The sequence below is a fragment of the Furipterus horrens genome, unplaced genomic scaffold (genome assembly GCF_987537825.1).
Source record: "Furipterus horrens unplaced genomic scaffold, mFurHor1.1.pri manual_scaffold_10, whole genome shotgun sequence".
Taxonomy (NCBI): domain Eukaryota; kingdom Metazoa; phylum Chordata; class Mammalia; order Chiroptera; family Furipteridae; genus Furipterus; species Furipterus horrens.
In genome coordinates this window covers 42,781,095-42,796,508 of record NW_028327180.1, presented here as the reverse complement: position 1 = coordinate 42,796,508, position 15,414 = coordinate 42,781,095, and the positions used below count along the sequence as shown (strand labels likewise).

The 15,414-nt window shown below is 48.2% G+C and overlaps 1 protein-coding gene across 14 annotated transcripts in view; it reads right to left on the bottom strand.

Moving 5' to 3' along the window:
• The window catches only part of DNM2 (dynamin 2), a 91,891-nt gene that overhangs the window by 40,993 nt on the left and 35,484 nt on the right, over positions 1-15,414 (bottom strand). For all 14 annotated transcript variants that reach the window (XM_090289585.1, XM_090289592.1, XM_090289579.1 and 11 more), the window contains exons 3-5: positions 7,445-7,594; positions 5,313-5,516; positions 2,534-2,632 (exon numbers count right to left, since the gene is read on the bottom strand). In XM_090289585.1, the coding sequence (XP_090145711.1) occupies positions 2,534-2,632; positions 5,313-5,516; positions 7,445-7,594 (453 nt within the window). The remainder of the gene's footprint in view (positions 1-2,533; positions 2,633-5,312; positions 5,517-7,444; positions 7,595-15,414) is intronic.

The following is a 15,414-nucleotide window of genomic DNA, read 5'->3' as shown; positions in this document are numbered from 1 at the left end:
TCTCTTGGGAAGAAGGGGAGTGGCACCTGCGGAGTCTTACGCAGACCCAATTTCATCCTCTTCCTATCTGTCATTATACCCATTTTATGGATGAGGGGACCAAGGCAGACCAAGATGGGGTCACTTGCAAAGGTCTCAGAGAGGATCAGTAGAACCCAGATTCATGGGAAGCTCAAAGTCTCTATGATCCCCATCATCGTAAGCAGAAGGAAGCAGTAGGGGGCAGAGAGTGGAGTCTGGCTTGGGTTTCGGTTCCTCTAAAGGTGCTGTGGTTGGGTCTTTCATAAGCCAAGAAAAAGGATCCAATAGGAGGGATTCTGAAAGCTGTGGGGCAGGAGGAGAAAACTGAGAGAGCCTGAGGTCTTACACCAGAAGTAAGCATGTGAGTGGAGACAGGAAGAGCCTCTTTCTTAGAAATAGACAGGAAGGCAGAGGAGGGGAGACACTAGCAACAGTGAATGGGGAGGAAGGAAGGTGAGGAGGTCCACATACTCAGCTGCTCAGATGGCAACGCTGAGCACAGCCAGTGTCCCTCAGAGTCTAAGGTTGTGGTCCAACACATGCAAGGGAGCATGGGGTTGCACTGCCAGTGGAGGGCGCGGAGACAGAAGGGGTCTGCTTCCCTCCTCAGCACTGACCCTTCCTTTAGCCTAAACCTCTGACATGCATTTGCTCTTCAGCCTCTGATCCTCACAGTCAAAAAGGTTTTTGCGTTTTGCTCCTGACCCCTCTCTGTCCTGATCTATCTAGGGCCACCTTCCATCAGTGTCAGCTGTGCCGGGGGAGGGGAATCAAGGTCTGAATGTTTCCGTGGCTATCCCAGACACAAAGGACGGACACCCTGGGAGCAGAAGACAAGACCTAAATGGTATCCACAAGATGCAAGAGCCAGAAGGTGCCTGCTGCTGAGAGCTGATCCCAGAGGGAAGAAATGGGAAAAGCAGCCAAGTAATTAAGGACAAAATGGCCTAAAAAACCAAAAACCTAGATGGAGAGTCAAACTGCTGCACACGGGAAAAAAAGCAGAACCAACCTAAGTGTTCAACAAATGGGGAATGAATAACAACTGGCCCATACACGCCCATATAAGGGACTCCGTGGGACCTTTTGGAGTCATCTTGTAGAATATTTGCCTTTTATGGAAAAATGTTCTGCTATTTTGCTACATGAAATGGAAAATCAGGTCACAAAGCATCATGGTGCTGGGGCGCTGGCATTTAAAACCAGCTCTACCACTTGCTAGTTGTGCTGCTGGGGCAAGGGATTTAGCCTCTCTGTGCCCCAATTTCTTCATCCATAAGACGGGGATGAGAATAGAACCACTGTGTTGGTTGTTATCAGAATGAAGTGGACTCTTACACATCCAGAGCTTAGAACAGTGCCTAGTGCATAACCAGACACTTAATGTTTGTTATTCATTTTTTGGAAATAAAAATATTTAGGTTACTCCTATAAGAAGATCTAAACCTAAAACTGAGTCTAATCAGGCCTCTGTCTAGACCTAATTACCAGTTTACAGGGAACTACCACTGGCCAAATCCCGAGTGTGGGACATGATCTGGTTTCTTTCACAAATGAATGTCAGAGAAAAAAAACCAAGGGGCTGGGAGAGGGAGCTGTTTGAACAGAAACTTAGGTACTTATGTGGAAACTGATAGGATGCCTAGGATTTGCTTTATAATCCCCAGTAAGAAAATCCCAACAGGAAGTGAGGACATGTGGAAGATTCAAGATTAGCTGTATGTTGATACCCACAAAGGCTGGTTCAGTTCTACTTTCAAGAATGTGTGAAAATGTTTATAATTTAAAGTATGAAAATTAGTAAGTTACAAATTCTTAGGAACTTTTTGGAAGTAGAGCCACAAAGTGTGAACTTGTGGCTGTCTGGGGGAATTAGGCTGTGGCTGATGTTATTTGATTTTAGTTTCTTCCTTCTATCGACAGTTGACCCCTGAACAATGCAAGGCGGTTAGAGGCGCCTACCTCCTGTGCAGTTGAAACCTACATATAATTATTGCCAGCCCTCAGCATATGTGGATTCCCAATGGGAACTGACTCTTCAACAATGTGGGCTTAAACTGTGCGGGTCAGTGTAAAAATCCATATATACTGGACCTGCGTAGCTCAACTGTATTTGTTTTCTCATGTTCCCCAAATAAGCAGGTGTTAAGTGTGTAATTGAAAAATAAATGTATACAAACAGAAGAAAAAAATAATATACGTTCACTCAAAATAAATAAATAAAAAGAAGTTAGAAGGGTTTACGACAGAATAGAAAAGCAGCAACTTCTGGGTAGTGGGGAAACGGGTGTTGGGGAAATGTATCTGGGAGCATTTGCTGAGGTTTCAGTAACGAGAACAAAAACAAATTTTGTTTTCAAAATGCAGGGGTGCACCAGCCCTCCTGCTCCGCCCCACCTATCTTTCCTGCCCCTCCCCTGGCCTTATGGCCCCCCACCCAGGTCTGCCTTTCCTGGCCATATGGCTTCCCACTGCCCCACCCCATGGCCCCCAGTTTCCCATCCAGCCCCACCTCTTCTCAAGGGAAGCAGCTTGTTCTCCAGGACATCCCTGGCATCGGTGCCCTCGTCCATCAGGTCCAGCTTGGTGATGACGCCAATGGTCCGCAGGCCTGAAAGAGCCCAGAGGTCAAGGGAACTATTAGGAAGAAGCCCCAGGCCACCATGGGTCCAACTGACCCCCCTCTCCGCACTGCTGTATGGCCTGGGACAAGCCACAATGTCACCTAGCTGGACTCTGGTTTCCCTCATGTTAAATGTGGACAGCAACAGCACCAATCTCAGGGGGTTGATCATAAGAATAAATCTGATGTGAGGCAAATGTTCAATCAATAAATACTGGCTATTGTCATCATCATTTGCATGAACAGTGACTATGTCTTACTGCTGCAGCATCATGGGAAATCTCACTGAACTCCCAGGTCAGAGGCTCCATGCTGTGCTCTCCGTGTGCAAAGCCCAACACAATACCAAACCAAGGCTACTGTTTCTAGGGTAGCCTTTTACCTGAATGGCCAAAATTCTAATCTGGAAGCCACCTATTGACTTCTGCCTCTCTCCAGGCCCCCCAGAATCAAGAGGAACCTCCTAGCAAAGCCTGAAACCTGCAGCTCAACCTCCCCTGCCAGTGCCCGAGGGATGCCTGTGTGACAACGGTGTGTGTGCGTGTGTGTGTGTGTGTGTGTGTACAAGCATATGTATGACAGGAGGACAAAGGGAGGCCCAGGAAGATCTCCAATGGGCACTAAGGTAGGCATCTGAGGGTAATAGCACACCCTCCCTGGGGCCTCTGCCTGAACCCATTCTGCTGTGAGACTGTGAGCTGGCGTCACCTCTTCAGAGGGCAAAGGGACCACAGCCATGGATATGCACAAAGCTCCTGCCTGGTCTGGAGCAGAGAAGCAGAGCAAGGTCCAGAGATATGATGGGGGAGGGGATCCAGGATCACTGACTTTTTTGAAACATCAAGTGTCACTGAACCATTGTTTATTAAAGACCTGAAACAACCCACCGGTTCAAGAACAAAGAAAATGCAACAATGGTACGCCGTAGGTGCCTATGTTTGCACAACCCTATGGTAATAAGAAAACACACATCACAGAAAAATAAGTAAATATCACCTCATTTCAAAAATGTGAGTTTACAAGGAAGAACAAACTGAAAGGTTATCTACCAAGTGTGACTACCAATATCTCTGCAGGGGAAGAGAAGCTGTCACCTTTTAGGTTCTATATTTTAAAATAGTGACCCTTTTTAAGTGAAAATTATGAATATTTTCAAAGGCAGAAAAATACTTCTTTTAAGGCAGAATGCCAGCAACAAGTTCACAGACAGGGTTTAACTGTATTCAGATTTTCTCACCACCTGATAAAGCCTCTGCAACATATTTGTCATAGTCATATCCCACTTTGTGGGACCAGACTTGGGGGACAAGCATGCTGTAGGGACTGTGGGCAGGGGCAGCCCCTCCTGGGAAGCACACCTTGGATGACCTTGAGGAGCTAGAACAGCCTATCCCCCCCGGGGACAAAGATGCTCAGCACACAGCCCTGGACTTTCAGGAACCAGTAGTCCAGGGTGGGAAAGGGCCATCAGCAGCCAATCACCTCGCTTACTCAGGGCTGGAAACTGGAAAGCCAAGCCATAGAACCTGTCACCCCGGTTTGCTGCTGGTACCTGATTCCCTCCAAACAACTATGGAATCATGCAGTTGGAGGGCATTTTGCAAAATACAATTCAGTGTGTTACACTCCACTAAACCTTCAACACTCTCAGAATAAACCCAGGTTCCCATCGCTGCCCACAAGGTCCTGCTCAATCAGCTCTGGCCTCAGCCCTGCCCTCACCTCCCCTGCCCTCCCTTTAGCTGGCTCTGCTCCAGCCACACTAGCCTCCTCGCTGTGTCTTGGGCAACCCAGGCTCAAATCAAACCCAGCCTAGTTAGTATCTACTGTCCATTTTCCTGGATTTTTGCTTCTTTTTATTATTCTGGTCTTGCCTAAAATTTCACATCTTCAGACTCCTGATCCCTTTCCACTCCAGCACTCTCAAAGGGTTTAATTTTCTTTCAGTGCTTACATCTACCAGAAATTATCCCGCTTGCTTATTTCCTCACTGGATTCTATCACCCCCATCAGAATAACAGCTCCCCGGTGGTAGGGACCTGTCAATTTTGTCCCCTACAAGATTCCCAAGGCCAAAACAGAGCCAGGTATACAGCAGATGCTTAACTGACATTCACTGAATAAATGGCCACTGGAAAAGTTGGACCCGCATCGCCCGGAGCCAGAGTTGCCAAAGTCTCCCACTACTACCAATTGCCCAAATTTGCTTCATTAACTCATTCTTTCACCTCCCCTGCCTGGTCCCTGAGCATCTATGGAGACATCTCCAGCCCTTTCAGCAATTCTACAGGTTGGGATTGCTGCTCCTGTTTGGACAGAAAGGGGACCAAGCCTGGAAGGGTAAGCAACTTCTAGAGATGAGATTTGGACTTGCATCTGTGCCCTGGGAGGACTGAACTCTTCTCACTCCCCTACACTAGCTTTCAGCACAGGCAAAGTGGGGACCATCATGTCTGAGGAATGCCCAATTGCCACACGATAGTCTCCTGGGGGATGCCCCCCGGCACTGCCAGTCCTCATGGGAAATGCTATGTTCCATGAGACCTTTTCCTAGGAAGGCCACATACCAAAGAGAACATCCATGACTTGGAATCAAGGTTGATAGGCAAGCTGCAATGCTTGGAGGCACCTGGAAGAGGGAGCTGCTATTGTGGGATTTGGTGGTTACCTTGGGGGTCAACCTCTTTGGCCATCTTGAGGGCATCTGAGTTGGCTAGGTCCATGTTGGCAGGGGTGACAGCGAGGATGAGAGTACTCTCCCGGTTGATGAACTGCAAGAGCATTTCCTTGATCTGGTACTCGATGTCTGGGGGCTGGTCCCCCACTGGTACCTTGGTGATGCCCGGGAGGTCAATAAGGGTCAGGTTCAACACTGAGAAAGAAACCAGAGGGAAAGGTCATCAGAGCCAGGGAAGGGGAGGCACGCACAGACCCTTCAGCCACTCAGCCCATTTCTCCAAGTGCCAGAGGGGTCAGGCCTCAGGATTCCTCCTGCTACTCCAACTGGGTCACACCTTTTTTTTTTTTTTTTTTAATTAATTTTTGTTATCCTCACCCAAGGACATTTTTTTCTCATTGTTTTTAGAGAAAAAGGAAGGGACAGAGGGAGAGAGAGAGAGAGAGAGAGAGAGAGAGAGAGAGAGAGAGAGAGAGGGAGGGAGAAAGAAACATTTGATATGAGAGAGAAACATTAATTGGTTGCCTCCTGTATGTGCCTGGACCAGGGATCAATCTGCAACCTAGGTATGTGTCCTGACTGAGAATTGAACCTACAACCTTACAGCTATGAGATGATGCTTCAACCAACGGAGCCACACCAGCCAGGGCTAGGTTACATCTTTTGATCCTGTAATTCCCCTTCTAGGATCCTATCCTACAGACACCCTTTATCTACTCTGTTTCAGTGAAACAGTTTTCAGTGAGGACATCTGTATTTACAGATCTTAATTGCTTTAAATGGCTAAATAAATTTCAACTCAAAGATTCAGCCAATACCAAGGAACCATTAAAAATAAAAAGATGATACTCTGAAAAGAAATACACTCTGAGATACATTCATACAAAAAAAAGAGGCATAAATGATTTCATGTTACAATTTGAATAAATACACACATATGTATATTCATATAAATCCAGCCCTGGCTGGTGTGGCTTGGTGGATTGAGTGCCAACCTGTAAACCACAAGGTTGCCAGTTCGATTCCCAGTCAGGGTACATGCCTGGGTTACAGACCAGGTCCCGAGCTGGGGGCATGTGAGAGGTAACCAATTGATGTATATCTTGCACATTGCTGTTTCTCTCCCTCTCTTTCCCTCTCTCTCTAAAAGTAAATAAAAATATTTTTTAAAATGTGTTTCCTTTAAAAAAAAACACACAACCCATACACATGTAAACATTCATAAATGTTTACATATGTATTATAATTTACAAAGAACATAAAATATATTTGTAATATTGGGGGCCAGGGTGGGTTTTTGCTGTATATTCTTTTATAATTTTTAATATGAGCCATCTACAGGCATAATTTATTCAAAAATAAATTTTAAAATTGATCACAAGGATCTCATACTAACAAGTTTGAGTCTGCTGGAATATTTCCCAAATGCTGTCTGAATTAGCAATCTGTGCTGCACATGACCACAGGCTTCTCTGTTTAAATGATGTATAGTTTTAAAATCAGGACATTCTGCAGAGAAGTCTTTCTGGATCCTCTTCAGAATCAGAAAGACCTGGCTGCCTCAGGCTGGTTTCACCTGTCACTATGTGGGCCAGTATCACCTGGAAGCCAAGTGGTGTTTGCCCTTTTAAAAGGAACATACAAAATTTGGAATTACAAAATAGTTAAGAGAATGTCAAGTACAGCATAGGGAACATAGTAGATAATATTGTCATAACTATGTATGGTGTCAGGTGGACACTAAACTTTCGGCAGAATGACCTAAGTTACATAAATGTCTAACCACTATGCTATATACCTGAAACTAATAGAATACTAAATAGAAACATATTTCAATTAAAAATAAATACTTGAAAAAATAAAAGGAGCATACAGCTACAATTTGCCCCAGTCCCCACCATTCCCAACAGTCTTCCTAGCAGCTGGTTTTCTTACAGCTGGGATCAATGTCTCACAGTACCACCTTCCTATCAGAAGTGGGAAACTACAGATCAAGAGGGCTGGTGTATGTGAAGAAAATGGAAGGGGACATATTCCTTGTGACAGTAAGGCCGACCTGACCTGTGTCTAGCAGAGTCAGCTTTCCTCTGCCCCCATGATAGGTACGTGTTCGTGCTGCCTACCGTGCGGCGAGTAGACCCGCAAGTTGATGGGTACCGGGGAGATGCCTTTGTTGGTCCCCGTGACCCTGTCGGTCTCTGCTTCAATCTCCTGTCGTACTTCATCAAAGTCTGTAAACTTTTTGGACTTGCAGTGCAAAAACTCGGCATATTCTGCAAAGGAAAGAAAGATGCTCAAAATGAGAAAGAGAAGCAGTTTTGTAGTGGGTGAGGAGCAAACAGCATTGTGGGACAGGTGCTTTGCAAGCAGAGAAAGTGAAGAATCAGTCACAGTTGCTCTAGAAATACAGGTAGCAACTGGCAAAGATCCCATCCCCACGGAACAGATACCCTCATGAAGCATTTTGTGAAAGTACACATTGTGACATATGAATTAAAAAATAAAATCAACAAGTGGATGTGACCAGCATTTATTCTTTTGGGATGAAGAGAATAAATGAGGAAATATGGGGATGTACATTTGATGAAACTTCTGCTGTGGTGTCATACATAAGACTGTGTCCTAGGTGGTGATGTAGAATCTCCCTCACTGTGGTCACAGTCAAAAGAGATGCCAGCTGCTGTCCTAGTGGTATCCCAAGCCACCAGCACTTGCCACTTGGCACATACCCCTGGAACCCATTTGTTCTTCCCCAAGACACCAACACAGTATGGGGAATAGGGCACCACCACTGGCCTCCAAAGCCTGTCTCAATGTCCCTCCTAACTCCTGGCTATTCAAGGGGTGCCCCACCTAGACATGAATCCCTCCAGGAGAAATGCTTTCTGGGCAGGGCCTTGAGTGGACGTTAAGAGGCCTCTGCCTGCCTTCTGAGCCTGAGGTGTCTGAATGCCATATTGAAACTGAGATGGAGGGAAACAAATATGTAACAAGGCAGAGTTGGTCCTGTTACCACACAGGGACCTGTGTGGGTCTGCCAAGGGCCAGCGGTAGCATGTGGGTTCTTGACTTCACGTAGTAAAGATTTAATAACATGAGTCCAGATGACTATGAAGATACATTTATTAAAGCTGGGGACAATGAAACAAGAAAGGGCTTGGCATAGAAGCAACAGGAGAGCCTAGGATGGGCTGTCTTAGCTCAATGGGATGTCAGAGGAAAGGGGGCCTTGGGGACAGGTTCAGGGGATCAGCCTGGGACAAGATGCCAGCAGCCCATTGCTTTAAGAGTTTAAGAGAGTGCCTGTGAAGAAGTGGGAGAAGAAGAAGGGAATGGAGAGGGCTGCTCCCCAGAGGGAGAGTGTACATGCTGGGTCCTCAGTCCTGAGGCTTTTATTTCTTTCCTGTAGGCAGGAATCTTAGAGGAGGACTCAGGGGAGGGTTTCAGCAGAATATGCATCAGTTCTCCAGGTGTACCCTTTCAGGGTCGTGGTCTCCACTGATTGGTCAGTGACCGGCCAGAGGGTCTTTAGTCATTGCAATTGGTTGGGTCTGGCATAGCTCACCAGGTTTTGCTGCTTTTCTGGGCCTGAAGCTGAAACACAGCTGAGGCCTAGATGATATCTCCCGGGAGGAAAGGCCAGGGTTGAAGAGGCTGCCCTAGGGGTGAGGTCCTTGTTTTCCAAGTTTTGCCCCCTGCCAGGCTCTTGGGGCCTTCGGCCCTGGTGACTTTCTGTACTTGGCTGTAAACTGCTAGGCCACTGTGTTCAGCTCTCTCTCTCAGTTTCCCTAGTACACTTGCCAAGGAATTCTCCTAGCTTCTTACTATCCTGCCTCAGTCCTATCATCAAGCAAGAGAAATCAAAAGCACAGATATGGGATAGAGCAAGAATAAAAAATGTCCATTGTAGGATGTAGGTGCTGAGTTTACATGCATTTACTGTATAATTCCTCAGCTTTTCCTTAGGTTTGCAATTTTCAAAGTAAATGTTGGGAACAAGGCTCAGAAATCACAGCTCCTGCAGGGATGCTAAAGACAGAAAAATAAGTCATGCAACGAACAGCCCAAAGAACTGGACCACTGCAGAGATGCGAAAGTGTGTACTACCGTGCTTTCAAAAAGTAAGAATCTGGAAATCACCTCTAATGTCCACCAGGAGGAGACCTGGCTACATAAACCACAGCACAGACATTACCATCAGCTGCCTCAAAAGAAAGGATAGAGAAGGAGACAGAGAAAGGCCAGCAGGTCTAGAATCTCTACCCACAAGTGTAATGAGACAGAAAGAAGTGAGTTCAAAAAGGTTCACCTTCCCATCACAGTAACCTAAAAAACTATGGCCCTCCTTGTTCTGGCCAGGCCCAGTGTGTGGTCCCATTGTTCCCCGTGGATGAGCATCTCTGCAGGTAGGCATTTCGGTGATGCCTGCACCACAGTAAGGAAACTAAGGCCCAGAGAGGTGAAGTGACTTGGCCCAAGTTCAGTGGTGGAGCTGGGATTTGGAGTTCAGATCATCTGTCTCCAGGCAGTGGCTCTCAAACGATATGCTCTTTACCTCTCTGAAGTTCTGCAGCCGGGGTCAGGGGGACTTCACAGGCTCAGATTACTGGGGACCTTGTCCGCATGGGCAGTGGACACTAGGGAGCAGGGGCAATGAGGACACCAACTGGAGGATTAAGGATCACCCACCCCACCCCCATGAGCTGCCCTGTTTCTCAAAGACAGTCATGTTCCAGCTCTCCACAGGGACAAGAAGAAACACTTGGCGGCTCTTCCTGCAGCAGCCACCCTAAAATGAAACAGTTCTCCAACCCTCACAGCAAACCTCAGTTCTTTTCCAGCTCAAGGCCCTGGACTCAGCACCTGCAAGAAGCCATCTTCCTTCCAGGACGAATGCAGGGGGATGTGGGATGAGATGGGGGTGGGAGCCAGGACATGGGCCCTCTACCCTGCAGACCTCTGCCCCACCAGATCCAGTGCCTAGAAGGTCTGGCCCCACCTCCTTCTCTTCCAGGGCGTACCTGCCTGTCACTTCTTCCAGGGATCCTTCCCAGACTCTGTGCTACCTGGCACTCCACCCTGCACCTTGGGTCTCTTCCCCTGTCAGAGCCAGGTCACTGGATAATCATGTTTGTGGGACCAGAACCTGCCAGCTGTGGTCTGCCAGAGCCCAGCATGTGCTGGCGGTCTCCAGTCTGTGTGGGTAAAGGACATGCAAGAGATCGCGCTGCAAAGCCCCGGCTATTCCCCAGCACATCACCAGGCAGCAGGAAGGTTCAGAAGCCAGCCAGGCCCATCCCTCACCACCTGCCTTCTTTACTGGGCTCCTTGTCACTTGGAACCATGTGCTAGATTCCAGGGTCATACCAACATTAAAAAGCTTCACCATGAATGAAACTAGACAGAATTATGCTTAGCGAAATAAGCCAGGCAACGAAAGACAAATACCATATGATATCACCTAATACAGGAAACTAATGAACAATACAAACAAGTAAAACTGAACCAGAGGCATGTAAACAAGCAGCAGACTAACAAGAGACCGGAGGGAAAGGGGGAGGGAGAAGCGGGGTAAGAAGGGGAAGGGTCTAGTTAAAGCACTAGTATAAATGACCCATGGACATGGACAACAGGGTGGGGACTGACTGTGGGGAGAAGGGGTAGGCAGGGTTGGGGGGGGCAATGGGGGAAAAAGTGGGACAACTGTTAATAGAAAAACAATAAATAAATAAAAAAAGAAAAGAAAAAGAAAAAGCTTCCACCAGCCCTGACTGATGTGGCTTGGTTGAGCGTTGTTCTGCAAAGTGAAAGGTCTTTGGGTTGATCCCTGGTCAGAGCACACGCCTGGGTTGCAGGTTCAGAACCCAGTCAGGGCGTGTACAAGAAGGAACCAACCAATGTTTCTCTCTCACACTGATGCTTCTATCCCTCTCTTTTCGCTCCCTTCCCACATCTCTAAAAATAAACACAATCTTTTTTTTATAAAAAGCTTCCACCAAGCCTGCTTCCCCCCAATAGCATTGTCCCTCTTAAAGCCAAACCTCAGCCTTCCTCTCCTCCAAATCCGCCATGGCTCCCCGTCTCATCCAAGTAAAAGCCAGAGTCTACCATATCCTACAAGGCCCTACAAAATTTCCTTCCTCCCCAATTTCTGACCTCACCTCATTCTCTCTCCATTCATGCTGGCCTCCCTGTTCACAACTGCATGCCTGCTCCTGCCTCACGGCTCTCTGTCTGCAGGTACACTCATGGCTCCCTCCCTGGCCTCACTCAGGTATTACCTTCTCTGTGAGGGATGCCCTGGCCCCGACCTGAGATGACAGACCTCCCCCTCTGGTGTCTTATCCTCCTGCAAGCACTCTAGTATCATTTACCTTCACATCCTTTATATTGTCTCTGGTACCCAGCTGGAAGATCCAACTGACAGGGCAAGGATCTGAATCTGTGTTGTGCACTCTGCGTTCCCCGGGCTCTCTTTGGGCACACAGTAGGTGCTCAATAATTGCATGCATGACTAAATGACTCTGCCAGAATATGGCCCCTGCTTCAGCTTCTTTGAGGTAGCGCAGCACCTCCAAAGCCACCAAACTGGATATATGGAAGTCTGGACAGGGCAGGGTCTGGAGGGGTCACCTGCTGTCTTCCCCTCCCTCCTTTCTTCCCAAAGCACTGCTTGAGGACATAGGTCCAGCCCTGGGCCAGTCTCCTGGCCTGACGGGGAGGACAGACACTGCATAAACATGTCACAGAAGCTCTGATAGAGAGCCAACATACTAATAACTGGGAGAGATGACCTACCTGACTCCAACCCCAGTCCAAGGCAAGAAGATGGAGGCAGGTAAGGGCGGGGACATCTCTCTGAAGTGGCAACCTTTCCCCATGCCCTGAGGGTGCTTCAGACCTAGGGGAGACTACATGAGAGGGAGGGGCCTGGCTGTTGGCCAAGCCCGCTTGCTGTACCTTAGTTGCCCCATGAGGAAAATGAAAACGGGAGAAAGAGACAAGAGGTGTTAGCCTGGGCCTCCATAGCCCTGTACATGTTTGAATCCTGGAGATTAATTATCCACAGTCTCGGTAAGTCAAAGGACTTAGGACTGAGTTCATAGCCTGTGATGTCCATAGCCTGTGATGCCTGAAGAGGTCCCTCTCAACTCGCCCCCTCAGCCAAGGCCAAGCTACTGCGCACTCTGCCTGTTTTAGTCCCCACTTCAGAGCTGCGCCTGTGTCTGGCCCAGCTGCAGCGTTTTCAAACCTTCTCTCCATCACGCACAGACAACAAAGCCAGTCCCTCCTGTGTCCAGGCCCTGCCACAGTATTTCAACAACCACACAAACATCCCCTCCACTCCTAGCCAAGTAGCTTCCCTAGGAGGAGGGTCAGCATATGTAACCAGGCCTCGGGGCTCTGTGGGGCCCAGCCCAGTGCCTGGAGCACAGCAGAAATAAAGGAATAAAGTGGGCCTGCGTCCAGCCGGCACACAGCCAACCCTGAGGAGCCGGATGCGCTCATCCTCCCCAGGGCTTCCAGCCTTATCCTAGTTGTGGGGTCAGTAAATGCACTTGTGGTAGTTTTTAAAAAGATTCTGCTCACCCCCCAGCACTTGTTCCTGCCTCCTTCAGGTCTCATCTCTGAACACTGCTGGGGAGGCCCACCGTGACCATCCAATGCCAACAGCACCCCTGCCCCGTCCCTTTGTCCCCTCATCCATGGCACTCCTCACATTGACACACCATCTGCTCAAATATCCCCAGCTAGAGCTGGAGTTGAGAGAGAAGGACTCTCAGGAACTTGGTTTTGGTCATACTCTGTCCGGTGCCTGGTACGAGTAGCTGCTTAGGAAAACTTGATGGAGCAGCCTATAACAAAGCATTAGGTGCTGTAGCCTGGGTGGACATCAAGAAAACAAGGTCGTAAGATAACCCTCCCTATCCCAAAGGCAGACCAAGTCACATGCCTGCTGACATTTGTTTTCTTGTTGTTCTTTTTTTCCCCTCTCTTTTCGTCTTCTTGTTTTGTTTGGGCATTTCTTAAGAATTGTGAAATGTTTCACTAGAACAACCTGCCTTCAGCCCTACCCTTCAGGCCCGGAGAAGGCACGTCAAGATACCACATGATCTGGGCAGATGTCAGGAGGAAGAGAGGGAGAGGTACCTAGTCACACCCGTCTATCAGGCCCTCAGTTTCGCCACGAGGAAATAAAACAACATAGAATTCAGTGCTGGGCGAGTGAGAAAACAAACAAACCTGCAGTGCTCAGTGCTGGGCTCACAAGAGCACACAGATAGTTTAGCTGCCAGATTAGGGACATTTGTGAAGCTGTTGGGAGTCCCAGTGCTCCACATGGAGGGGCTCTGCCCCGATTTTCATGCCCAGATCCCATCCCTTCCCCATTTTGAACCCAGCAAAGAGCAGAACCATGAGGCTGACCCCTGGCAGCAAGAGATGGGGTCTGCCTTCTCCAAGTCTGGCACCGAAAGGCATGCTGGTCTTGTTGACATGGCCCAGGAGGAATGACGTGGCTCAAAAACACTTGGAAGACCCTGAGTACCACACAATCAAACAGATCCAATCTCCAGGGACTTGGATCTGATCTCCAGAGACTTTTCAGAGCCTTTAGTTGACGAAGGGACAAAGCACATGTCATCTCTCAAGTTCATTTGGCCCTCAAGCTCCCTCTGACTTGAGACAAATCTCCCAGCCTAGGACACATTGCAACTGGGAAGCTGTGATACTGTGATTTATAATAAAAAATATATGTGGTCTTCCCTTCATACCTGGCACAAAGCACCTAAAATCCTTGGAAAGTCCTAAATGATAAAAGAACCATAAAGGAGTTTCTATTCATAATAAGTCCCTTTCAACCTCACCTGAATTTATGTCAAGAGGAACCAACCATGTGATTAGAGGATTGGTACTTTCAGGCCTACCCCAGCCTCCTGGGAGGGGACAGAGCTGGAGGTTGACTCAACCACCAATGAGGGATCTTTAATCATTCATGCCTACGTGATGAAGCCTCCACAAAACCCCAAAAGAATGGCTTTGGAGAGTTCGGGTTAGTGAACACTTGGAGGTGAGGGAGGGCACAGGAGCTCTGAGCCAGACCTTGCCCTGTGTATCTCTTCCATCTGGCTATTCCTGAGTTATATACTTTTCTAAGAAACCAGAAATCTAGTGACTAAAATGTTTCTCTGAGTTCTGTGAGCCACTCTAGAAACTTAACCCAAGGAGAGGGTCATTGAAACCTCTGATCTATAGCGAATCAGTCAGAAGTACAGGTGACCACCTGGACTTGCAATTGGTGTCTAAAGGTGAGGGAGGGTACAGTCTTGTGGGACTGAGCCCTAATCTATGGGATCTGAAGCTCCCTCCAGATAAATACTATCAGAACTGAGTGGAATTATAGGACGTCCGGTAAGTATCCACTTAAAATTGGGAGAACTGCTTGGTGATATGGAAAAAGAGCACACACCGGAGAAGGTGACAGCCCCGGCTGGCATCCCAGCCCAACCCTCACCAGTTCCCAGCTCCATTTCCTCATGGAGACACAATTGACTGCTACAGTGTTTGCAGGCTTTAGAGAAGGGCCCTGCCAGAGCCTGGCTCATGGGGAAAATTGCAGCACAGTCATTGTTAATCCCACCCAAGGAAGAGAAGGGGCACGGCAGCAGCCCTTAAAGCAAGCCTGGGTACCTGGCTGATGGTGATGGAGCACCTACTAGGTGCCAAGCCCTATATTGGGCATGGGGGGAGGGGGGAACGGGAGGAAAGCAGTGGACAAAGCAGACCAAGGTCCCTGCTCTCACGCCACTGGTGTTGGAGCAGGACCAGAGAGAGACCGTTAAGAAAATCAAAGAACAGGATGATGTCCCATAACCCGGGTTGCAGAGGAAATACAGCAGTAGTGACTGGAGGGTGGGGTGGAGGAGGAGGACGGTGCAGGATGTTCCAGGCAGGCAGCACAGTGAGGATGAAGGCCTGGAGGCAGAAACAAATGAGTTAAGCTTGAGGATGAGGAGGGGGACTGTGGCTGCACCTAGTGACCAACAGGAGGTAAGGTCTCAGAGGCCAGTGGAGCCCTGTCAGGGCCACAAAG